This window comes from Artibeus jamaicensis, unplaced genomic scaffold (genome assembly GCF_021234435.1).
Source record: "Artibeus jamaicensis isolate MK-2021 breed Jamaican fruit bat unplaced genomic scaffold, CSHL_Jam_final contig_415, whole genome shotgun sequence".
NCBI classification, from domain to species: Eukaryota; Metazoa; Chordata; class Mammalia; order Chiroptera; family Phyllostomidae; genus Artibeus; species Artibeus jamaicensis.
In genome coordinates this window covers 42,145,486-42,171,312 of record NW_026521823.1, presented here as the reverse complement: position 1 = coordinate 42,171,312, position 25,827 = coordinate 42,145,486, and the positions used below count along the sequence as shown (strand labels likewise).

Sequence of the window (25,827 nt, the reverse complement as noted above, 5' to 3'; positions counted from 1 at the left end):
GCCCCTTCAGTTCTGCAGAGGCCTCTGTGGAGACCATTTAGCAGGACCCCCTGCCCCCCGTCTCTCCTCCCACCCCTGCTTTGCTCACCCCAATAAACCTCCTGGACACACATCTCAGACAGAGTCTTAGTGTTGAACCGGACATCCACCTGTGAGCCCCGTGTATTCTCAGCAGCTTCTGCTGCACCAGGCGCAGGGCCCAGCGAGTGAGGGAGGGAGGGAGTGGATGAGGTCATGGAGGGAACAAGACAACTTCCAAATAACTAAATGGCTGTCACGTGGAGGAGCCGCAACTAGACTTACTTTCTGTGGGACCTGGGGGTCAGCAGGTCAAACCACCTACTGTGTGCCAACCACAAAGACACAGGCTCCATTTGGGCACACCTAAGAGCTTCCTCACTGCCCTGGCGGAGGCCTGTAAACTCGGGCGTTAGGCCCCTGCAGGAAGGAACCTGAACAGCTGGGGGCAGGCGCAGGGAGAGGGGCTTCAGCTCTTTCCTCTCCCTTGGGCTTCATTCTCCCATCTCAATAGTCCTTTTCATTCAGACACACTCAGGGCTCAGGAGGTTAAGGCAGATTAACACGTTGAAGACAAATCTGAACCACAAATCCCTGTGTGGGTGTTCCCAGCACTCCAAGTGAACCGACTGTGGGGAGGGGCCCCTAAAGGCACCTGCTCCTCCTGAGCTGCCACAGAGAGACCGGCAAGATCCAGGCCGCAGTGAGTGGGGAGGCACTGCCCCCTAGTGGGACACAGTCACACACACATCCAGCACGTGGCACTGCAACCCAATGAATGCGTCTGAAACGCTGAACAGAAACTTATTCAGACGAAGTAGGAAAGCCCCCAAGCGTGGTTTTGAACATGGTCATTCGGCCAAGGTCTGCTCCGTGGCTTCCACGCGGCCTCAGAAAGGCAAAGCAACCAACCACCACCTTCCATGGCAACGCGGGTGTCCCTGAGCTTGTGCGGGGCGGTGGCAGACAGCAAAGGCCCTGGGAGCCGCTGCTAGTGCTGCACGGCCAGTTGTGAACCTTCCACACTAGTCAGCGCAGGGACGTCTCCTTTACATGTTCAGATGCATAAGCATGAGTTTTACTGCAAAATCAAGATGCTGCAATAATGAACAGCTTGGGCCATTTGTTTTACATATAAAAGTATTACTTTAAAATCTTTAAAGAAGGAAAATAAATAGAAAATACTACATATATTAAAGGAAATTTTTTCTAAATAATTTATGAAGACTATTATATCTTTTCGTGGCTTTCAACTATTTATTAAATTTTAAAAGTACCTCTTGCTGGTGTGGCTTGGTTGGTTGGAGCATCCTCCCCGACACAGAAAGTCTGGGGGTTCGATTCCTGGTCAGGGCTCCTGCCTAGGTGGCGGGTTCAATACCCTTTTGGGAAGTGATCGCAGCTTGGAGGCTGAGAGTACAGAACAAAGGCAGCTGAGCAGCTTCACTGCTGGTTCTTCACCAGTCACGACCACACAACCTGCCACACAGAGATTTGGGGACTGTCTTCTCAGGCACTTACATGAGGTGGTCAAACACTGTGGCACAGCAGACACTGAACAGTGACCAGCAAAAAACACCTTGATACTGTAGTTAGTAGAACTGTGCCTGTGGCTTGGTCACTAGAAGTAGCTTCGGCGAAGATGCTGAAATTGGTGTGCCTTTAAGTAAAGGGCAGAAACCAGCAGCCTCAACTGTAACCACAGTTGGTTTTGCCACGCAGCCCTTTGCTGTTCAGCTGAAGAAGACATAGGCAGATGTTACTGTGAGTCCAAAAATACGAGCTCAGGTGACCACTTTTCTTAATGCACAGCGATTTTCTGTGTCTTCTCAATTAACGGGTACTAAAAGGACAATTATTACCTAGACAGGTGGGGTCCTGAGATGTTTTGTTCCATTTTGTTAAATATTGGGAACCACTGGCCTAATTAACATAGTACTACTGGAAAGACAAGTCTCTGGACCAGCAGGCAGCAGCAGCCCCTGGAAGTCTGCTTCGAAGGCAGAATGTCGGACCCACTGCAGACCTGCGGAGCTGGGACCTGCACTCTGATGAGATTCCTGGGTGGCCTGAGTGTGTGTTCCAGGGCAGAAGCCGCTCCAGACAGCAAGTCCTGAAGGGCCTCTGGCCACCCTGGGTGGACCGCGGGAGACAGGTTTCAGCGCAGAGCAGCTGCCTCTCATGTACCTCGTGGAGACTATTTTTAGTGTCTGCCTCCCTCAGCGTGTGTGGTTTTCAGGTTGCTTTGTCTCCATTTGAGGAAGCCGTCACTGAAAAGTTCGTGCTGCTCATCTGTGTGCCGGGGGGACGGGAGCTCCTGGGTCCAGGTCCTGCACCAACGCCAGCCTTTCCCATGCAGCCCCTCCCCCAACATCCCACATGCTGGGGGTGGGGCGGTAAACGGCCAGCCTGGACGCCAGTCCGGTAACATGCATTGCACCCTCAGAATGACAGCTGTCATTCCTGCTAGCCCAGTGACCCTCCTTTGGGTGGCAGACTCAGGTTTTCTTTTCAAAACCCATCTCGGTTTTCAGACCATGAGGACTAGGCAGAGCTCGCCTGGGGGGTCACTCCCATGCACGGCGTCCACAGGGGCCGCCAGCCCCAGGGAGAGTGGACCATCATCAGCCCCTAGACTGCTCAGATGTGACTTCAGGCCAGAAGAGCTCACACTGAACTGTCTACTCCACCACAGCAAGAAAGCCCACCTGCCAAAGAGAGAAGCCCATGACGAGAAGGGAACAGCCCTTGAGATGGAAACAGACAGAAAACCGGAATCCCTGCAGCTTCCACCGCAGCCCTGCAACCAACCAGGCGGCCCGCCCACCACACCCCCCACTCAGAGGTCCTCTGCCGTCTTTCAGATGAGTTTGAACCGGGTTCCTGTCCCTTCCAGCTGAAAGGGTGCTGACTGGTACTGATTCGACTTCTAGGGCTCTCTCTTCAGGAAATACTCAGAGATCTACGTAAACATCAAAGATCTGTGTAAGAGACTGCTGACTAAAATTTGTTTTTATGGCCCATTTTCATTATGTACTTAACAAACAAGGTAAAATAAAATATTGATAAGAAAAGTAATGACATTTAGGAAATTCATTCCATCACCATTTTGTCCATTCTTCTAAACATCTTATTGTTCCTCATTTAGCACTAGCTGATTTATCAAACAAGGATTATTTTTTGTCCACTGCCAAAAAATAGAAGTAGCTTTTCAAATTCAAGGGCTGCAGCACTATTTATAGTAGCAAAAAAAAAAAAAACAGACAGAAAATGCAACAATAGAGTTAACTAAATTATGATTCATAAGATGAAATACTATGGTGGCATTAAAATAATTTTAGGCTGTTTAATGAAGATGGGAAAATGACTATAATATTTCACTGAATAAAAAGAAATTATAAAGACATCGTATAGTATGAACTTAATTTCATGAAACACATGTAACTACACACACAGAAAATGACTGGGGTGAAATAGAACAAAAATGTCACTGAAAGGTAAATCTCACTGGTGGGATTGCACATAATTTCTAGCTTTTCTTTCTTGTTTTCAAATGTTATTTTTTTATTTTTAGATAGAGGGGAAGAGAGGGAGAAAAACATTGCTGTATGGCTACCATTCACACGCCCCCAACTGGAGACCTGGCCCTGCAACCCAGGCATGGGCCCTGACTGGGACTCAAACCAGCGACCTCTCAGTTCGCACCGGTGCTTAATCCATTGAACCACACCAGCCAGGGCTCTTGATTACTTCTCTAACTTGTAAGTATATTGTAATTAATTGATATGTAATTTTAAAATAATCAATAATTCACTTAGAGAATAGATTTAATATCTTTTAATGGAGCTTGTGTTGGCATAGTGTTCTCATTCCAAGATCCCAAAACTTAACAAATTAGGAATGAAAAGAAGTGTAAGGATCTTTTTTCTTAATTCTTTTAGAAAATGTGGAGGAAAGAACAACATCTGTAGTTGCGGAACAACTAAATATTAGTGGATATATTATTAAATTCATGTTAACAAACACCTCATTTTCTTAGTAAAAATTTATTTTCAAAAATCATCGACAGCGGTTCCTCTTCTGAGTCTCAGTCTCGGAGAGTAAAGTTGAGGACAGGTGATAATTCCATGAGCAAGAAACAGGGCTCTTCGGGCACCTTGGGGGGACTCTGACAGAACAGAGTGACAAGGGACCGGCCTGTGTTTTCCAGACACTGTCCTGCCAAGACCTGGGAAAGACTTACTATAACCAGAAAGGGCAGCGAGGCTCAGGCTGGCAGGACAGATACCAAAGGACAACAGACCAAGGCAGCAACCTTCAGAGCTGGTTGCAGAGGAGACAGGTAAGAGAGGCAACAACAGGAAGGAAAGTGAAACTTAGAATCCAGGAGGGTGGGGAAGGTGGAGTGGGCAGACGGCAGACAGCTGAGCTCAGCGAGCTCAGACACCCACCACGGAAAAGAGAGGTGTACCCCAAAGAAGCTGAATTTTCAAAGTCGACCCCTGACCAAAAATTGGCTCTGACAGAGGATTTTTAAGGCATGGCACTGTATGCACGACAGTACAACAGTGGATACATAGCATTGTACGTTTGTCAAGGCTCATGGAACACAGACCTCAAGTGAGCCCTCTTGTAAAGTACGGACTTTGGGCTGTCCCTGTAGCCCATCAGTTGTAACAGATGTATCTCTCTGGCAGGGGGAGGTCCATGTGAAGGAGGCTGGGGACTGGGGGCCTAGTGGGAAGTACTCAATTTGGCTATGAACCTAAATTGCTGTAAAAAAGAAACTGCTTTTTACCTTAAATTGATTAGGGTGAAATTCGTTGATAATGTTATTTTTAAAATACATTTTTGTTTTCAAAAAACAAAACCAACTTAGCTCCCATCATTTCTAAATTTTTACCCTTAAAATAAGTAGGAGACGTGACCAACAGAAACAGCTGGCTTGGCCCACAGCCCCTGCAGCCACAGAATCCACCAGGGCATCCGAGAAACAGCAACCAGTGTGACGCAGGAAACCCAGCGTGCTTCCCATCACAACGAGACTATCTGCAAAAACCCTGACTCTGTCTGTAAATGCCCCAAGAAGAACAACATTAGCAGGCCTGGAGTATGGAGCAAGCTGCACCCCCCAGCCCCCCCCCCCAGCGCCCCCCCCCCCCGTGCCCTGTCTTCCAGACCCAGCCCACAAAGCCAACAGCAAACCTGACCCTCATTCTTAATCACTGGCTGTGCGTCCAAGCTCACAGTGCGCAGGGCAGGCAGGTGACTGCACGGCACCTTAGACCCAAAACAGGAGGGGATCTCCGGGCTACTCTCTCCAGAAAAAAAGAGGAAAGAAAAGGAAAGGATAAAAACTCAACCATGTGAAAGGCATTAGGACTTACCTTCTTTCTTTAATCAAATCTTTCTTCTTCAATAAAAGATGTCATTTGTTTACTTATTTATATATTTATTTTTAATGAGAAGGGAAGGGGGAGGAAAAAAGAGAGAAGAGAGGGAGAAACACAGCAGCGTGAGAGAGAAATGTCCATCAGTTTCCTCTCCTATACACCCGGACCTGGGAGCTAACCAGGAGCCCAGGCCTGTGCCCCTACCAGGAGGTGAACCCCCACCCTTCCGCTTCGTGGGACGACGCCCAAACAACTGGGCGCACCAGTAGGACCTAACTTCTTTTAGCCTGTGAACATGTTAAATATTTTCCCCTTTGCAAGCCGATCACTGTGCCAAAGTTCCAAAACTGTACAACACATCTGTTAATAGTGAAACAGGGAGACAGAAGCCTTTTCCACAGTTTTTTGCTAGTGCTCGAAAGACCAAGATGAAGCTGCAAACCTGTGTTAGTCTCCCACCCACTGTCCTGGGCACAGGGCCCAGGACCTGAATATGCAGATTCGACCCCCCTCCCCCTGCCTCCCTCTGCACAACATAGCAGAAATGGGTTTAAACATCAGCCTTGCTTTCTGGAGCAATTTTAAAGTACAACCACCTCAGTGCTGTAAATTATAAAGTTAAAGCCTATGACTTAACTTCCAAGAACCCAGAGTTTCAGGGGTCATAGAATGAAGGTTTATATTTAAAGATCCAAATTTAGCTTTCTTATGGGAAAAGTGGGGAGGAGGTAGGAAGCAGATCAAAATGAAAATACTGTGATTTGCCCAAATGGACAAAATTTTTCCAATTTCTCAATATGTATTCTCACTGACCCAGCAATTCCACTTCTAGGAACTTTTCACAAATATATTTTTATATTAGTAGGAAGGTGTACATAAAACATTTATTGCTGCATCATCTACACCAGTAAATACAAGAAACAACCTAAATGTCCATGAGTTCTTTAAACAGATGAGATACTCCTCACATTATGCACCAATTCTGAAAAATTAGGAGATATATCTACATGTCTTGTCACGGAAAGATGTCCATCATATACTGTCACGTGCAAAAAAAGCAAATCCCGTAACAATTTTAAAGACTTGTACATATGCACATTTCTAGTACACAAAAATGATACTAGGTTGAGGATATAGAGAAGTTTTTGTTTCTACGTTACACCTTTGTCTAGCTGGTTTGTGAATTCCATATTTCTTTTCAGGAGCTTGAAGTCATGCAAAAAGTCCACGTAAGTATATCCACTTGGAAAAAATTCATTCGTTCCACATGTGCATATAATGACTTTAGACCATTATTAAAATTTGCTGATCCCCTAATATATTCCTTAATTATACAGGTGAATATGAGCATAGCCCCGTGGGGTGTCTTTCTGGAAAGAAAGCTTCCAAATCAGTACCAAACTTGCCTTAATTAAGTGCCACGGCGGCGCCAGGCTTCCACTGCTGAGTTGGATGCTGGAAACGGGAGAGCGTCCCCTGCGCTGCTGGATCCACCTCTTGCCCGGGAGTCACTGAGCCCGAGCCCAGCCGAGCTCACCCCAGCGCCGCTGGGCCCGCCCACTCAGCCCGCTCCGCCCGCCGGCTTTCGATTCCCACAGAATGGAAAGTGAAACTCAGCGGGGCCACTGAGCCCCGCGCCCGCTGCACCAGAGCGCCTGCGCAGGCGAGCCCAGGAGCCGCTCGGGGCGCCCAGTCTGCACCGTGCGCTGGAGTGTTTAAATAAACTAGGTGTGCAACGCACGCGTTTCATCTAGGATCCCAAGGAGACACACTTCTCGTCATTTAACATTTTCAGATCCCTGTGTACACAATGCGTTTTATAATCGCTTGGTGGTTCACTGTACACACGGCAGCATTTTTCCCTTTTCTAGTTCTATAATTTCTTGAATTGTGTACCTTAAAATCAACACGGTGCGTAGTCGATGAAATATGGCATGTAGGCATAAAGTTGTTGCTCTGTCCTGTGCTTCTGCTGCCCTGCCGACTCCGCAGGACAGGATCCACGGGGTAAAGGGTAGAGCAAACCGGGAAAAGAAGGTGCACTATTTGTTTCTCATTGGAAATTCCAAAGGCAGGGAGGGTCTACTTCAGTGCCAACAGGAATCCCCAGTTTGGGGTGTGGGGAAGAAGGAAACTCTTCAGAGCAAAAAGCACATCTGTGTAACAACACAGCTGGGAGGCAGCCCCGGAAGGAAGGGTCCTGGGACCAGGGACCATGGGGTCAGGTTCCTCTCCAGCTGGACACTCTGCTCCTCATGAGGCTGAAAAGATGCTCTTCAGCAGAAAGGTGCAGTTACCCCCAGAATCAGAGCAGAGCCCCAGCAGCTGGGGCTCGGTGGATTGATCACCGGCCTTCGAACTGAGAGGTGCCTGGTTCAATTCTCAGGCAGGGCACAGCCTGGGCTGTAGGCTGTGAGGGACAAGAAGTCCGTGTTTCTCTCACAAGTACATGTTTTTCTCCCTCTCTTCCTCTCTCTACAGAAATAAATAAATAAATAAATAAATTTATAAAGAAGAAAAAAAAAAAAAACCCAGGAAGGAGGTGGCTTCTACGGACACAAGACCCTTCTCCAGGCCCCTGATTGATCAAACTCCAATCCTTGAAGTTTGATTGGTTCAAAAGCACATCCTGATTGGTCAGAATAGAGCCACTCTGGTTGGTCATAGTTGTATCTATGATTGGATGGGGGAAGCCTTAGTCCTATTGGTTAATATAGGATTCCAGGAAACCTTTATAAGGTCTCCAAGAGCACAGCACAGGTGTTTCCCTGAAATGCAGTTTGTGTGAGAGGCTCCTGTGCAGAAATGGCTGCTAAGCTGTTTTTAAAAATTTTAGCCCAGTGAGCCATGAGGAGCCCTTCTTAGTAGATGTCTTGTTTCCCAAGGCTTACAACCTCTAACATTTACTGTATTCCTGAGAAATGCCAGTCTCTCTACTAAACTCTAAACCTAATTTGATCTAGACTACAGCCTCTGGGTGGGAAACCCATTTTACACCAATTTTAAGGATGAGAATATTGAATTTCAAAGAGGTTAAATGGCCTGCCCAAGGTCAGAAAATTACAAGAGGGGAGCCAGGATTTCAACAGGGTCTGACCTTAGAACCTTGGGTCTTAACCAGCATGTGTAAAATACAAACTCGATGAAATGAGGAACTACCCAGGTGGGCATGCAGATACATAAGGTTAAAGGATTTGTAACATACACACATGAAGTGCTTGTTGCCCCTTTATTTCATGTATGTACACTTCTGTGGGTAGGGGCAGAAGGGCCATCTGCCAGGGGCTCAGGTACTGGCTGTTGGGCAGGGATGCAGGGTGGAATCTGCCCACAAGGGCCTGTCCTTTGTGAGAGCTGCCCACTGGCAGCAGTGAGGGTGGGAGGATCCAGAAATCCAGGCCTCCTCGAGTCGGGTCTGCAGCGAGGTGTCACAGCAGGAAGGTACCCGTGGACACAGTGTGTGTGGGTGGGTGTGTTAGAGGCATGAGCAGACACACACACATGCTATACATACACCTATGTTCATGTGCCTGAACACATTCGCCCTCTCACCTGTGCTGAGGCTCCCGTTGCCTCGCAGTCTGAACAGAAAGCAGTACAGCACACAGCACAGCATGTCCTCGCTGGCACTTGGGTCGAGTATAGACAGCGTGGTGTCACACAGCACATCTGCTGACTGATTAGTTGTGGGGCCAACATCAGAGACATGCTAAGCCTTGTCAGTAAACAGGGACCTCATAAGTCCTCATGGGTGAAGGTTATTGGGGTAGGGTATTGCAAAGTGCAGTGTAGTTTGCTAGATATTTTAAGTCAGTAGAATTTTAGGGAATGAGGTCTACTTGCTTCCAGTGTTTCTTAGCAGAGAGCTGTTTCCAGTCAACCAATTCATTCTCCCTGAATCTTGGTGACACAGTGGAACAAAGTAATTGGTGTTGCTGTGCCTGTGGAGTGGACAAGAGCCGATCACGGGGCTAGAGGCTGGCCATAGGATGTGAGATCCATTATGGTTATTTTGAGGGCTCTTTCTCCTCCCTTCCCAAGCCATTCAGTGCTAAAGCCACCAGGCAGCAGAGCACAGGAGGCATGCGCACAGTAGGGTTCTGTGGTGGCCCAGAGCAGGAGAAGAATGGCCTCCACAGGACAGAGCTGTCTGAGGAAGCATGTGGCCTCTGAGCAGGGAGGAGGGCACCCACACGTGGCGAGGACACAGCCCAGCACACGGAGTGTCAGAACCCAGGCAGGCTGCCCAGCGCGGGTGTCAGAATCCACCTGGGTGGCAGAGGACATCCACGTGGGGAGGGGGTGCAGCCTGCCCTAGGTCACCACAGCCCAAGGGGTCTGAGGAAGGCTTCCGAGTGCAGTTTTAGGCTGCCTGAGCCACTCTATTCAAGCTCAAGACCTGGTTGTCGTGAGGTGGCTTTATTTACTTGCAGCAAGTAAAGGAGACAGGATTCGCGTCTCCTAGATGGGTGGCCGACCATGGCTTACACACACTACTGAGTCGAATGCATGTTGAGGTCAGTATTTATAGAACACCTTCTCTGACAACAGCAGAATACACGTCCTTTTCAGACCACTGGCATAACATAAAAATGTGTGAGACACAGTTAAAACAGCACTGAGGAAGAAAAAATTTTAATCTTCACCCAGGGATATGTTTCATTGATTTTAGAGAGGAAGGGGCTGGGGGAAAGAGACAGACATCAATGTGGGAGAAAGACATGGACTGGTTGCCTCCCGCGGGCACCCTGACCGGGGATCAAACCCGCAACCTTTTGGTGTATGGGATGACTTTGCAACCGAGCCACCCGGCCAGGGCCTGAGAAAGAAGTTTGTTGCAGTAAGTGTCTGTGTTAGAAAAGAAGTCTCAAATCAGTGATCTAAACTCTACCCATAAGAAACTAGGGGGAAAAAAGGACAAAATAAATGCCAAGCAAGCAGAAGGAAGCAAACAGCATAAATCAATGAGACTGAAAACTGATAGGCGAAGAAGAAAAATCTATGAAACTGAAAGCTTATTCTTTGAAAAGATCCATAAAATCAACTAAACTCTAACAAGACTGACAAAGGAAAAAAAGGTACCAATAACCAGGAGTTAAATGGATACTACAGAGACCCTGTGGGTACTAGTCATGAGAACAGAATACTATACACACTGTACACTTAAATGTGAAATTTACTCCAATTGGACCAATCCCTTCAACAGCACAAACTACTACAACTCACCAACAGAAAACAGACTATTTGCATAATGCTCTAATTGTAAAGAAATTGAACTATTAATTTTTTAAATATTTTATTTATTGTTAGAGAGAGGGGAGAGGAAGGAGAAAGAGAGGGAGAGAAACATCAGTGTGTGGTTGCCTCTTGCACGCCCCCTGCTGAGAACCCGACCCGCGCCCCAGGCCTGTGCCCTGACTGGGAATGGAACCAGGGACCCTCCGGTTCGCAGGCTGGCACTCAATCCACTGAGTAACACCAACCAGGGCTTAACTATTAATTTTTAAAACTCCCCAAAATGAAATCTCCGGGTCCAGTAGGACTCTGCCAAATGTTTTAAGAGTTAACATTAATCCTTGATGTACACTTCCAGGAAATGAGAGGCCATTTCCCACCTCCTCTTATGAGAGCATTGCCTTGATACCAAAATCAGACACAGCACAAAAAAAACTGTACACCAACATCCTTCCTGAATTCAGATACAAAATTCTTCACAAAATATTAGCAAATAGAACTCAGCCCTGACCACGTACGGTTTTATTCCAGGATCAAAGTCTTGTTCAATATTCAAAGATCAATGTGCTCCACCTAAAAATAGGAAGGCCTATTTTTATCAGGGCTCTTAAGGAATATTCAAATAGAAACATTTAGGAAAAGTCAAGTATTAATGACATGCACCGGCATATTTAACGTACAGGGACCCACAGCAGTCTTGACATTTCCTAAAATCCTACCAGAGCTGCCAGCTTCAGGCAGAATGCACTCACAACGTGTCCTGTGCTTTTTTAATGGCCCATATGAGTTCCTCCCTGCCCCCGCCCGTCCCTTCATGAGGCAGCTGAGTCGGACCTGGGCCAACCACTGCAGACAGACTCAGTGCAGGCAGACGCGAGACCAGGCCTGGCGGCCCCTGAGCACCTCTCTTACTGTCTCCAGCACAAAGTCTTTGCACCTCAGGTGCTTTGCTTCTCAAGTGAGAACACGTATTTTCAGACGGTCCAGGGAATTAACGATAAGGTCTGTGTGTATATAGTCACTATCCTGCTCAAAACCTTTCAGTGCCCCTGTGTCTGCTTAGAGAAAAACCTCAGCTCCTCTGGATGGTCTGTGAGGCTGAGTTTGCTTGGACCCTGCTTGGCTGCTGTGGCTCCCTCTCCCGCCATCCTCCACCCGCAGGCCTCCCTTCTGCTCCTCAGACACTCCAACTTGTCCCCGCACCTGCGTTTTTGCCCCATGCCCAGCACCCCAACTCGAGCTTCCCGGGATGGTTCTTTTCTCCATGCAGGTCCCCAGGAGGCCTTCCCCAACAACCAGCACTTCTCACCACTGCTTGTTTACTTCACACCACTTGACACCATCTGAAGTTGTCTCGCATGGTTCTTGCTGTGTGTATGGGGCAGGAGAGGTGTCTGTTCCAGGGTCTTCCCAAAGCCCAGATACTTCCCTTCCCTGGGTCTGACCTTTGCCTGGCCAGCAGGCTGTGTTTCGGGGTGGACACGGCCTAACATAGAATTAAAAATCCTGATCGGGCCTCCACACGTGTACCTTGGCTTCACCTCAACCCAGAGATGGTGCCTCCCATTTTCCTTATTGACGCAGAGCTGCTCCTGCCCAAGGGGGGATGGGACAGAGCACAGCACCAGTTTCAGCCCACCCACCTGCAGGGACGGGTGTCAGACCGAGATCAGGCTGCACCTGTGACAGCCTGTGGGAGTGTCACCTGTGACAGCTACAGGTGCTCGGAGAGAAGCAGCAAAGACAAAGAGACTCAGCCAAGAGGAACATGTGTATTTAAAATTCCTCCCCTTCATTTTCTTCTTCAAATGAATCCGTCCCCACTTCTTCATAATCCTTCTCCAGGGCAGCCAGATCCTCGCGGGCCTCAGAGAACTCTCCTTCTTCCATGCCCTCTCCCACGTACCAGTGGACAAAGGCCCGCTTGGCGTACATGAGGTCGAACTTGTGGTCCAGGCGGGCCCAGGCCTCTGCAATCGCCGTGGTGTTGCTCAGCATGCACACGGCCCGCTGCACTCTGGCCAGGTCCCCTCCAGGCACCACAGTCGGAGGCTGGTAGTTGATGCCCACCTAGGGAAAGAGAAAGACAGGCAACACAGGAAGGCGCAGGGTGGGCGAAGGATGATGCCCCCGAGGCACCTTCTGGAAGTGGTGTGGGCTGGGGTGGGACGAGGGGAGCAGGACGTCGGGACGCAGGCAGGTGGAGAGAGGTGGGTGCTGAGGAGACAGGAACAGGAGGGGTGGGCACAGCCAGTCCAGGAGGAAGGACTGGGGGACCGAACGACGGGGAGCGCGGGGAGCACAGGGCTGGGCGCAGAATCGCTCGTGGGGAGGGTCAAGTGGACACTCCAGCAGCTATCAGGGCTGTTATGAAGCGGGAGGTGAGTGACACGTGTTTATCTCTGACAGGAAAGTGGGTTCCCTTGGAGAGCCAAATTTATTTCTAGACTTTAGGTTATTATAAACTTTGTTCTTCCCCAGTGGTCATCTGAAGCTCCTCTCAGTTCTGTTGTCAATAAATTTAGGGAAGTCTCTCTGCCAAGGGTGAAGAGCTGTTTACAAGGTCATGGAGAAAGTCCAGAGCAATAAATAAAAAGGTCCAAAGGGCCACAGCAAGGGGTCAGTGTTAACCAGCCTCATGTCTCTGGGGAGTGGGACTTAATGGAAGAAAAGCAAAGACGCTGAGCAAAGGAATGCAGCTAAAACCCCCATTCTGGCAGCTGGGCAGGGTCCAGCCAGCAAGTCCAGCTCTGGCTGACAGTGGGGCTTCTATACGAGGAACCTCTCTTTTCCCCACACACATATCCAACCCAAGCCAGCCCTGGCAACGGTAGGAACCTGGAGGAAATCCAAGGTGACGAACTGGGGTACTACTTATGGGATGCAGAGATCCACGGTGCCACCCAAAAGACACCTCTTCTACCCAAGCCCCTCTTCAATTCTCAGCTTTGAAGCGCATGTCCTCTTGGGAGGAGGAGAGGGGGGCGGCAACAGGCCCTACAGCCAAGGCAGTAAATGGGTTCACCAAGGTCCGCACAGTTCCTCTTAGACTGAATAGGCATCTCAGAGATGAAGGTGATGCCGAGACAGCACAGACTAAAATGGGGAGGGGAAGGCCCGTGACACCTCCTGCTGGGCCTAGGCCTGGGCCTGACCAGCAGAGACCTGCTGCCTGCAGCCCGCTCTCCCCGCTCTTGAACGGTAGCCTCCCTGCGGGTCCCAGGGAGATGAGTGTGCACCCCTGGGACAAAGGAGAGAGGAGGAAGTTCCGCAAACCAGCTCCCACAGCGTGTTCTCTGAAAAGCAGGTCAGGGTGCTGGCTCAGCCTCCTCCTCCTGGACGTGACCCCAGAGCTTCCACTTGAGAGAGGAGAGAGACGTTTACCCACCGCCCTCCGGTCTCTTTTTTTCTACTTTTTCCTTATTCATTTTCCTATTAGCATGTTTTGCTGTTTTGTTTCCATTTGAAAGAGAAAAAAAGAACTGCTTTTTTTTTTTTTTTAAGATTTTGGCTGTAAGGTCAAGATTGACCCATAAAACTAGAAAACTCTAGATTGCCTTCAGGCAATGTAGCAAAAAAGATTACATGCGTCATGAGGGGCCACACAGTGAGGAGAGCCACATGTCCTTGCCTGAAGGTCGGCCGGGTCAGAAAGAGGCGGGCACACGGGCAAGTCCCACCAGGGGAAAACCACATCACAATCACGCTGCCTGCAGCCTGGCTGGCGCTCAGTAACCTTCTGAATAATTCAGTCCTGGCCTCCTGGGTGGCCCCAGTCAGTGGAGATGGCAGTGCCTGTCCTGATGTGGGGTCCGATTAAAGGCTGTGGCACACGGGACAGAGTGACGAGCCCGTTCCTGTGTGTGGAGCCAGCCGCACGCCCTGCCGTGGAGCTCAGAGGGGCCGCTCCACCAACAATCAATGTCCACCTGGCCCTGAGACCCAGGGGTCTTCCCTGGACCGTCCGCAACCCCCCACAGATGGTTAATCTCTCACAATAAAGCAGGAGGTGCACAGCTCTTTTGTTAGGAGGAGGGAATTACACCTCTCTGGCAACTCAAATAATTGGCCTCATTCCATGTTCCAATCTCGTTCTCAGGCCACGATGACCTGCACCCCTTCCTCCTGTGCACCCCACCTGCCCACACTGGTCCTTTCCAGCTTGCCCACACGGCCCCATGGACAAAGAGCCCTCTCTGCCCAGCCTTCGAGGCGTTTGCAGGTCTCAGTGCAGGAGCTGCAGGACTTCTCCCCACTGCCACCATGCCCTTCCCTTCTCTCCAGTCCTTCCCAGTCCATCTCTCCCTTTACCCGAAGTAAATGAAACGGCGAGTGAGTGAATGAAGGAAGGAATGAAGGAATAAAATGAATGTCAGCCTCGGGTTAAGCCTCTCTTCCCACAGCAGCCCACGAAGCCTGAAGTGCCACTGGAGCTCACACACCATCCACCCCGTCCTGGGGATGCCCCCTCGGCCTCCCAGCCGTCTGTCTCCTCCCTCAGCAGCTCTCACCTTAAAGCCTGTGGGACACCAGTCCACAAACTGGATGGTCCTCTTGGTCTTGATGGCGGCAATAGCAACATTCACGTCCTTGGGCACCACGTCCCCGCGGTAGAGCATGCAGCAGGCCATGTATTTGCCGTGCCGGGGGTCGCACTTCACCATCTGGCTGTTGGGCTCGAAGCAGGAGCTGGTGATCTCTGCCACAGACAGCTGCTCGTGGTAGGCCTTCTCGGCAGAGACAATGGGAGCATAGGTGACCAGTGGGAAGTGGATGCGGGGGTAGGGTACCAGGTTGGTCTGGAACTCGGTCAGGTCCACATTGAGGGCCCCATCAAAGCGCAGAGAGGCCGTGATAGAGGAGACAATCTGGCTGATGAGTCGGTTGAGGTTGGTGTAGGTGGGGCGCTCGATGTCCAGGTTCCTGCGGCAGATGTCGTAGATGGCCTCGTTGTCAACCATGAAGGCGCAGTCTGAGTGCTCCAGGGTGGTGTGGGTGGTGAGGATGGAGTTGTAGGGCTCTACCACTGCCGTGGACACCTGGGGGGCCGGGTAGATGGCAAACTCCAGCTTGGACTTCTTGCCATAATCCAGGGACAGGCGCTCCATCAGCAGAGACGTGAAGCCGGAGCCAGTGCCGCCGCCGAAACTGTGGAAGATCAGGAAGCCCTGCAAGCCAGAGCAGGCGTCTGTCTTGGAGGGAGAGATAGAAAAGCAATGGTGAAGACAAGTCTCTGGCTACACCCTCAGGTGGACAACAGCAGACAGCCCTTCTGTCTGCCCCATATCATGCCATCCCTCCACAGTCTTATGGGCAGGGAGCCAAAACAGCCTCGAAGAAAATGCGCCAGGTAGGGGACTGACTCAGGAGGCCTGGTGAGAATTTGGTGCAGCACACGGCGCACGCACACGAGCCTGTAGGTACGTGAAGGTTCCCGTCCAGTGGCTTTGTTGAACCAGCAATGAGCATTTCAGGACCACAGGGGTCAGTGCTGATGTCCTTTGAGAGCCCCCAACTCCCGGCCCCTCCCCCTGCCTTCCTCATTCTATTTTGTGGAAACTGCCAGCCTGCACATCTGAGCCCGACCTTGGAAGGTAGAGCAGGGAACTGGTTTCAGAAATAGAAATGCAGTCAGAGAACCTGAGTTTTAATATCAATTTGCTATTTCCCAGTTGTAAAAACTTGAGAAAGTTATTGCATCTCTACAGACTTCTGCTGCTTTGTGGTTAAAGTGGGTCAGTAAAACACACTCGTCCCACATGGTTACTAGGGTAACTGCGTGAGGTGTCATGATGTGCTGAGCAAGGACTTGACCTGTGGTGAGCACTCCATGTGGGCTCCTGTCAGAACAAAGAGGGTTCCTGGAGCCTCAGAACCTCACCACCGGGTGTGGTCTATGGTCACTCGATCCAGTGGCTTTGAACTTTGTGGGATCAGACAGCTTTGAGACTAACGACTACTGGGGCCCCTTCTCTAAACTGAAAAGGTGATCATATAAGAAATGTGGCATCCTTAGATCCCCAGTAAAGAACCACTGATCAAGTTCCACCTTCCTCTTCAGATAGATAAGGAGATGGGGGTTCCAGTAGACAGTGGCCACTCTACAACTTTGAGTCAAACCAACTGGCTTAAATCTTGTATCTTCCCCTTTCTAGCAATGGGGTCTGGGCTAGTGACTGAACTACCTTGGCCTTCCTCACCTGTAAAGTACAGGGAAGTGACCTCCTTCCTACTGTTATTAAGGGGATTAACTTAAGGAATATAATCGACATTCATAATGGCATTTGTGAGTGCTGAAATGCATCCACAATCACTTCTTCTCTTCCAAGTTCAGTGCTTCATTAGCCTCCAAGGAGCTGAGAGCTCAGCCTTCTTAATGTCTGGGACGTCCCCCTGACACCACCACAGAGGATCAGTAAGTATTAATAGGGCTTCAGCCTGTAGGGTCGCCCATGATGTCCAGGTGGAGGAAAGGGTCTCCATCCCTGCAGACGCTTCTCACAGAACGTTAGGAGAAACTCCCAGATGTGAGGCAGTGAGCCTCCACCCGCTCTGCTCGGACAGGCAGGAGTCTAAGCCAGTCCACTCTGGCCTGATGCACCAAGCACTGCACTCGCCTACACTTACCAGCTTCCTGATGCGGTCCAGAAGCAGGTCGATGCTCTCCTTGCCCACCGTGTAGTGGCCGCGTGCGTAGTTGTTGGCAGCGTCCTCCTTTCCTGTGATCAGCTGCTCCGGGTGGAAGAGCTGGCGGTAGGTTCCCGCCCGAACCTCATCTACCGAGAGAGGGGGACCGTTGGGTCCCCTTTCCTGTTAGAATACTGTATAGCACCCCTCCAGGGCTCCACAGCCCCCACTTGCCAAACTCTACTGCGGTGAAGCCCGATGACCCTGGAACAGACGGCTGAGGGAATCCCAGGGTGACACGGGCACTACAAGAGCCAGGGCCTCAGGCAGGCGAGGAGAAGCAGGTGCTCCCCCGGCTGGCACCTCACACAGTCTCGGGTTCACAAAGCTCGCCGGGCACTCAAGCCGACTGCCACTCTTCCTGTTGCCTTCACCCCCCAAGCAGCGTCTGCTGCCACCACTGGTTCCCTTTCTCTTTCATGGGGCAAAGTTCCCCCCAAATTTAGCCTGGTTTCACTTGCATTAGAATGCTCTGGAGACACAGAGAAATCTTCGGGGTGACCTGCCCAGCTCCTAGGCTCCCTCAGAAATTGCGCACCCCACCCACCTCCACTCAAGATGGGAACTGCATGTCAGGCCTTGGAGACGAAGTGACTGGGAGGCAGAGCCATGTGGCACATCCTGAAGAAGCAGGAGCCCGGGAGGCTGTAGGGGGTGCCCCTCCCCTCTAAGTGTCCACGCGACGTGGGCCCATGGTATACCAGACACGCCGGCCCCAACTATACCCCTCTCCCCTCAGGGGTCTCCTATCCCTGAGTGAGCGCCCATTTGCACAGCGGCCTGGCTGGGTAAACTGCACTTTTTGTGTTTGGACAAAGTCCCTGAGAGCCCGTGTCCCTGGAGTGTCCAGGCCTCACAGACATTCACCCTGATGACTCTGCAACACTTATGCACCCCTTGCCTGTTGAGCCTCAGAGCTGAGCACAGACCTAGCGCTCAGGCCCAGGGAAGGGGTCTGGGGGTAGGGCTCAGGGGGAGACCTAAGTCCTGTCTCCTAAGATCCATGAGGCTCGTGCTGGGACGACAGCTACCTGTGGCTGGAAGTTACTGCCCAGTGTGTGCCAGGCACTGCAAGGTCCTACCACACCCACGAGAATAAGGTGCAGTTATTACAGATCAGGAAGCTGTACTCTGAGATGCTACTGGGGGGCTTCATTTGTATTTTTTTTACCCCCAGTATGTTGAAAGCTATCTTGACAATCTCATCTGTCTCAGCAGGTTTACATCAAGGGCATTCTGTTTACAGTTTGGAGCCGTGCTGGGGCAGCAAGCCCTGGTTCCTGCTGGGCGCTGCCCAAGACCACAGAGAATCCCAGGAGCTGGCAGAAGGGCTCAGCTGAGCAGCTCCCACTTCCAGCCCAAGGTTCCTTCCAGTCCCCCGCTGCTTCCCGCGGGCAGGGCCCGGCCACACTCACCTACTACCGTGGGCTCCAGGTCGACCATGACAGCCCGCGGCACATGTTTCCCATTGCTGGTCTCACTGAAGAAGGTGGTGAACGAGTCGTCGTCTCCGATTTTGCCAGCCTGGGCCCCAAAGGTGCCATCGGCCTGGATGCCGTGTTCCAAGCAGAAGAGCTCCCAGCAGGCGTTGCCGATCTGCACTCCCGCCTGGCCCACGTGCACGGATATGCACTCCCTCTGCGGGCAGAGGATGGAAGCCGGTCGGAGAGCCCCAGGGCCCAGCCAGGGCCCCGTCCAGCGTCCCCACGCCCCCAAGTCGGCGACCCCCGGCCATGCAGTGCCAGAACCAGGGACTGTGGTCTCTGGTGTTGGGGCACCACTGCATTGGACCAGACCCAGAGTCAGTGCTGAAGAGCCACCGTCTCGTGGTCTGTGCCAGGGATGGCTTTCCAGGGTTCATCCTGCGCAGTGAGACCAGAAGAGGGGCGATGGCGCCACACAATGAACCTCGGGTCTCTGGGCACTGACCGGGGGCGGGGCGAAGGGCGGCAGACGCTGCGCAGGCCCCAGGAGCGCGGCATCCGCCCACCTGTCCTGGCCTGCAGTCACCCACGCAGAGTCCCCGGGTGTCACAGACCAGACACTCATGGAAGGAGGGTGCCTGGGAAGCGCGTGTCGCGGGCGGAGTTAGGGTTCGGACCCCAGACGTGGGAAGGAGAAGGGCTTGGCACTTGAAGGGCCTGCGGAGCACGGCGCGCAGCTCGTCCGCGCTGACCTGCGTACTGAAGGTCAAAGGCCCACCAGGCTCCAAGCCTTTGTGTGAAGCAGGAGCCAAGCGAGCTCCTTTCATAGCATCTATACTGATTGCATGTTAAAATATGTTGGGTGTAGTGAGCTAATTCATTGTTAAAAAATAAACGGTTGGTGCATCCAAGAGGGAGAGTGGGGAGCATGTAAATCAGGCTCCTCCTGAACTCCAAGAGGTGGGCCGTTTCTGCGCAGGGCTGTCCCTGCCTCCTCGCGGTGTCAGGCCCGCGTTAAAGAAAGGCTCCCCTCAGAGGGTCACTGGGGTGGGAGAGGGCGAGCGAGCGAGTGTGTGCATGTGTGTGTCTGTGTGTGCAAGTAGAAGCCAACCACAGGCCTGATGGGAGCAGGGCCTCAGGCCCCTGGCACAGCCCACCTGCCTGGGTGGCACGAGGTGTCTCTGCGCGCGTGACTCCCACCGGAGCCCAGCAGAGAAGCATGTGCCTGGCCTGTGGGTTTCTATTCTTGTCCATGACCCCGCCTGGCATTTTCCAGAGCTGGGTAACCAGAGCCGGGCACAGAGCCTGCAGAGCGTGGGGCTGGGCATGGGGACCAATCGAGTGCTGGTGGGAGCACAGGGCTCGGGGACTTGAAGGTTCTCCAGGCGTGGGGGCCGGACGGCTGCCCCAAGAAGCAGCTCAGAGGGTCAGAGGGTCAGGACCCGTTGTTCCTGAGTTCATTGTCACCACTGGACACCAGCTCTACCTGTCACTGTGCCTTGTCCTCAAGGGGGTCAGGTGTTCACAGCAGCCAGCCCATGGCCCTCGCATCAGGGAAGGGCTGAGGCCTGAGTGTGGCCGTGCTCACCTGCTCACTGTGCTGTGTGACCTGAGTTACTTAACTTCCACTTGTCTGAAGACAGCAAGTTAGCTGTGACACTCGTCATCTTTACTGATATCATGTCTTTACCTTGAAAAATGAGACCTCAGGTCCCCATCCCATTCACCTGTATTGTAAAGTCTGTTTTCTATGTTTGCCTTAGGGACTCAGTTCTGGCCTAACAACAGGGATGTCCCACACGTGGGAGCCACCCACGACCAGCACACAGGCGACCAGACTGTATCTTCACACCTGGCACTGGCCAGGCCTCCGAGGAGGCCCTGGAAAAGGCTAAGGAAGCCTCATTCCTCTGACATCAGGGTAACTACAAAGGCACCTGCGCTGCCTGCCACTCCTACGGTGCATTTATGGGGCTGCTATGTGTCAAAAGCCTGAAGGGGGCTAGGCTGACTGCTAATCAGCCTCCAGGTCTCGTTAGAAGTCACCTCCTACAGGAAGTCTGGGAAACCACAGACCGACGCTGGGCCCTACAATGTGCTCCCGAAATCCCTTTCCTCCCTGCCATGCATCTGTCACACAGTTAGTAGTTGCCTGTTCACACTTCTGACTTCCCTGGTGGAGGGAGTCAGTTCTGTCAGGGCAAGAAGCCCTGGTTTGCTCCCTGAGGCCCCAGCATCCAGCACAGGACTGGGACACAGCAGGTTCCATGAACAGAGGGATGAATAGCATGAAAACCCTGCCCTGAAGGGGCGTCCATCTATTTATCAAGGAGGGGAATGGCCAGGGCCTAGGAGGCGTGGGAGTCCAAAGGAGGAAAAAAAAAAAAAACTTCTGGCTTGGTTTCCTGAAGGAAGATATTTGCAGAGAGCCTTGGACATGCCCAGACGGCCACTTGAGTTGGACTGTGGAGCAGTGTGAACGAGAGGCAGGAGAGTTCGGGGCAGGTCTTGCCAAGTGCCCACCTGTCTGAGGCTCACCCCTGCGAGCTCAAAGCTCTCACAGTGGCTTTCAGGAAGCATGTTGTCACAGCCAATTATTTCTCGTTGTCAGCCTGGGATAATGACTCCCCTACACTCTAGGATTAGGTCTACCTGCATTTCAGAGGGACAATTACTGTGAGAACAAAAGTGACTCATCTGAACTTGTTTGAATTACCTCTGCTCCAGACCCTGTGATCAGCGCACATGTGGGAGTCCTCACACCAAAGAACAAACAGCCAACCAGAAACAGCCAGAGCCAAGGGAAGCTGATTCTCATCTGTGAGCAAAGGTGGCTCGATGGCTGGTGCACTGGCAGGGGTGACCTTGCTGACTTTGGGAAATGCGGGGCTGAGTGGGCTCCTGGCGGGAGGCCCCAGGATGTCCAAGGCCCTGAGCCTGAGCGGCCTCTAGGGGCCGGTGCAGGAGGTCCTGGCGGGTGTTCATCTGTGTGCACAGGGGCCACGCTGCAGGAAGGTGCTGACCCTCAGTCAGACGCCAAGGCCTGGGCAGCACTGAAAGACCCTGGGAGGCCACAGAGAAAAGGAGGGCAGGCTCACCTCCTTCTCCCTCACAGAGGGCAACAGGCTCCCACCCACCCCACCGCTGGCCCCGTATATAGCAGCTCTTTCCTCCTGCGAAATTGTTTAACTTTTCATGTTCCTTTCAGGGCCCCTCAGAAAGGACTCAGTACCTGCATTTTGTCCCCTGCCCTGAGCCCGGGGGGTTTCCCATGAAAATGCCCCCAGCTCCTTCCCCCTGAGGCTTGGGGTGGGGGGGCACTGCTCCTCGGCCCCTGCACTGCTCCCAGGCATGGACCCAGGGATCTCTGCACTCAGGGCCAGGGACCAACGATGCCACTGTGACCCACATCCCATGGAAACCTTGCCCAGTGGGGACCCTGCAGAGCTCAACCTCGGCCCCCCTGCGCAGCAGTCTTGGCACAGGTTGCAGACACAGAAGCTGTGCAGTCTTGCCCCCCAAATACTCTGTCCTCTGCTGGCCCATTTTTGCAAGAACCTGGCTCTGTTGCCCTCCGATGCCTATTCCCAACCAAACTCAGCTGGTACACCCGGTCCAGAGGGCAGGTGCACACACCCTCTCTCCGCTGCTCACCCAGCCCAGGGCTCTGAACCCTGGCTGGGCTCGGGCCTCTGGCCAGGCTTCTCCGCACCACTTCCCAGGAAAGGTCGGAGTCTCGGCTCAGGGAGAACTGCTTCCAGGGGAACTCTGAGCACAGACAGCCCGCTTGTGGGGAGAATTGGGGGAGTTACAAATCTCTCAGCCAGAACCTGCACAAATGCTGAATTAATGTTCCTTAACTCAGAGGCAGAATCCATGCACCCCACCCCACCGACCTCCAAGCACAAAGTCCTTTCTGTGAGGGTGGGATTCGCGTGGTCCAGGTTTGTGGATGTGTGTGTCATCCTGGCCTCTCAGGAGTGAGTCCCAGGTTTTTTAGAGATTCCGTGAGCGGGAAAATGTGAATAAAAAAAAAGGTTTTCCCATCAGTACTATGCTTTTGTGCAATTAAATCTTCTAAATGCACAGAACCTTCTGTACAAAAATTAGTGTTCCAAAATAGATGTCCTTTTTGCAAACTATTCAACCATAGTTTCCAGCTAAACATCTAAATTCTTCAGCACACTTAAATAAGGTTTAAGCTGTTTGAATTTTTTATTTTCCAGGTATCTTCAGAAACCTGACTATTGATTACATATTGAAGGTGCTCGAAGGGCCCTTGTGAGCTTCTTTTAGGATGTTCAGGTAAAAATTAAAACATGCAAGAGAAAGCCCTTTGATAAGTATAAAGCAACAGCTAATGCTAGATATTATAAATATTGAATATAAACTGTTGAGTATGTTGCCTAGGATTTGCTTCACAAAAATGGGGCGAGAGGGGGGAGGAAATAAAAGAGGCAGGAATCACCTAAGGAAACAATAGTTGGAACTGGATGAGGCCTAGGGAGGGCTTCACCACACCTGTTCTCCTCCTGTTGTACATGTTTGAATTCTGTATAACAGAAGTTTAAAAGCAAAGCTAGGTGGAGTTTTGCACGTTAGAACCCTAACCCTTCTTCAAATTATAGGTGACGGAAAACGGTCCAGAGAGGCTGAGTGACCTTCTTGAAGTCACACAGGCAGCTGCAGATCCAGAAGCCAAAACTGTGAACTCCTGGTCTGGGCTCCTTCTATGGCCCCACACCAGGCCTCAAGCAGAAGTGGGTTCCTCTACCCACTCACTATCCCGAATGACATCCCCCTGTGCCCCAAAGGATGTAAATCCCCAGGTGTGTCCCAGAGCAGCTTGGGAGTGGGGCAGTGCAGAACACATCTGGAGCTACAACCAGCGGAGCTGGGGCCAGAGCCAGAAGACTCTGGGCTCTTTCCACTCCAGGCAGTGGCCTGGGTAGGCCGGGAGGTTCTCCCCTGGCCTGCTTGTCACTGACACCTGAATCCAGAGAGCCAGGGAACCTGACCTTGGCCTGTGAGACTGCTCTTTCTGCCCCCCCTCCCCCACCCAAGTCTTCCAGCCCACCTCCCTCCTGCTGAAAGACTGGGGCTCTGCACCAGGAGATTCTGGGCACCCACAGGGTCACAGAAGTGGATTGGAGGTAACTAACCCACCCCAGGTTGGGGGGAGTGCAGGGAGGGATGGTGGAGGGTAGACTTAGGGGTGTGGAGAGGCCTCTTCCCCAGCAAATAAGATCCATGTCTGCGAAAGGGAGCAAATGCTGCTGGGGGACCAGGCCTTGCAGAGTCTGCTCAGCCAGGGTCCCCTGGACTGCAGAGGAAGGTGGCTGTGTGCCAAAGTCCTCCTGACTGACCGCTGGCAAAGGGGGGAGTGGGCATGGTGCCAAGAGCCTCAGACGCAGAGACACTCCAGTTGGAAGCGCCCCAGACCCAGACAGATGGTGGGGCAGGAAGGGAGAACTACCCTAAGCCCCAGGCAACACTGGCACCCTAAATCCCCTGTCACATTCTGGGACAAGAACACAGGTGATGTGGTTGGATTGGGTGCCCTGGCTGGACCACTTGCCCCCGCCAGGGCCCAACCGTCTGAACCCCTGGCTTGCCTCTGCTCCCCGCACTCTGGTCCCTGAGCTCGGGGATCCGTCAGAGTCCCCCCCTGCCACGGTCGGGGCTCTCCATGTCCTCCCCCACCTCACCCACATGCGCACATCACCTTCAATTCCCTTTTAGGTGCAACCTGCCCCAGGCGTGTACTTTACCTCCATGAAAACCCCAAACCAGCACCAGGTAGCTTACACCCCTTGGTGCAGACCCCAACACTGTACCCTGAACTGACATCCCAGGAGACTTCCAACTCTACAGACCGGAAGCGATGGGTCCCTTAGTCCCCACGGCCCTGGCCCCTCACCCCCCCGTGGCCCAGGCACCCGCCCCGGCCCCGACAGGCTCACCATCTCGGCTGCACGCGTCTCTAGCTCGTCTCCTGGCCCGGCCTGCCCTCCCCAACTGCTCCAGATACAGCCGCCTCCGCCGTTGTGACATGCAGGGCGGGAGGGGGCTGGGGACAGACATGCTGGGCCACCAGCTGCTCTCGGGCATCACAGTGGCCAGGGAGGGCGGGGCCGGCGGGTCATAGTGGCCCCGCCCTACCCCGCGGGGCCCCACCCCTGCCGGCCTCACCCTCCGCGGCACAGCGCAGGCTATTTCCAGAGAGCGCGACTGCGGAGACAGGCCGGGACAATCCTGCTGCTTAGCGAAGAAATGCGGAATGCCGTTACAGACCAAGTGTCTGTCGCCTCGCACTCCCATTCTCGTCCTGCTGCCGGCGCTGGTCGCCCCTGGAAGGGCTGGCTGGGCGCCAAAAGCACCTGGCTGGGGCTGGGTTGGCTGCCCTCGCCCTTGACTCCAGCGAGCAGGGCCTGGGGCACAGACGGCGGGGTGGCGCAGGGCTCCGCCAGAGGGGAGGGGACAGGCTGTGCCCAGCTCCACGGCCACTGAGCTCGGGAGGCGTTAGCAGCGGGCCTCGCACCTGTGCTCTGGAAGCCTGCTTCTCCCGCATCGAGGCCCACCTCGCCATCGGCAAGTTAGGGGATGTAACGTACATATAAAGCCGGTGCTCAGTACTTGAGCCGCTCCTGTTCCCACCGCCTTATGGGGTGCATCAACCCTCCATCATTATTTCTAAATCTGGATTTTTAAAATACCAGGCAGGGACTTAGCTCACAACCCAGGCATATAACCTGACTGGGAATTGAACCAGTGACCCTTTGGTTCTCAGGCCCACGCTCAATCCACTGAGCCACACCCACCAGGGCATTTTTATGCAATTTTAAATATTTAAAAAAATATATATGTGTTGCTTTAAGACAAGAAGCACTTGTTTTATCAAGAGGCCAACACGACTCCATCCCAGAGAGCACCCAGACAGATTTCGTAGACTGCTGGAGGTGCGGACCCACTGCCTTCGGTTTGGCTTCCTCCTGGTCCAAGACCAAGGTCTGCACAAGAAGGAAAGGGAGGGCCCCCCCACCCGTCCCCTCTCAAAGTTCCACAGAGGG

The 25,827-nt window shown here is 52.4% G+C and overlaps 1 protein-coding gene across 1 annotated transcript; it reads right to left on the bottom strand.

The window, feature by feature from the left end:
• Positions 1–12,398: 12,398 nt before the first annotated feature.
• On the bottom strand, positions 12,399–24,941 carry TUBA8 (tubulin alpha 8). The gene is made up of 5 exons (XM_037138653.2): positions 24,721–24,941; positions 18,749–18,971; positions 17,274–17,422; positions 15,158–15,838; positions 12,399–12,716 (listed from the first exon to the last, which is right to left on the bottom strand). Exons 1-5 carry the CDS (start codon positions 24,721–24,723, stop codon positions 12,423–12,425), a joined length of 1,350 nt encoding a protein of 449 aa, XP_036994548.1. The 5' UTR covers positions 24,724–24,941; the 3' UTR covers positions 12,399–12,422.
• Between the last annotated feature and the right edge of the window lie 886 nt (positions 24,942–25,827).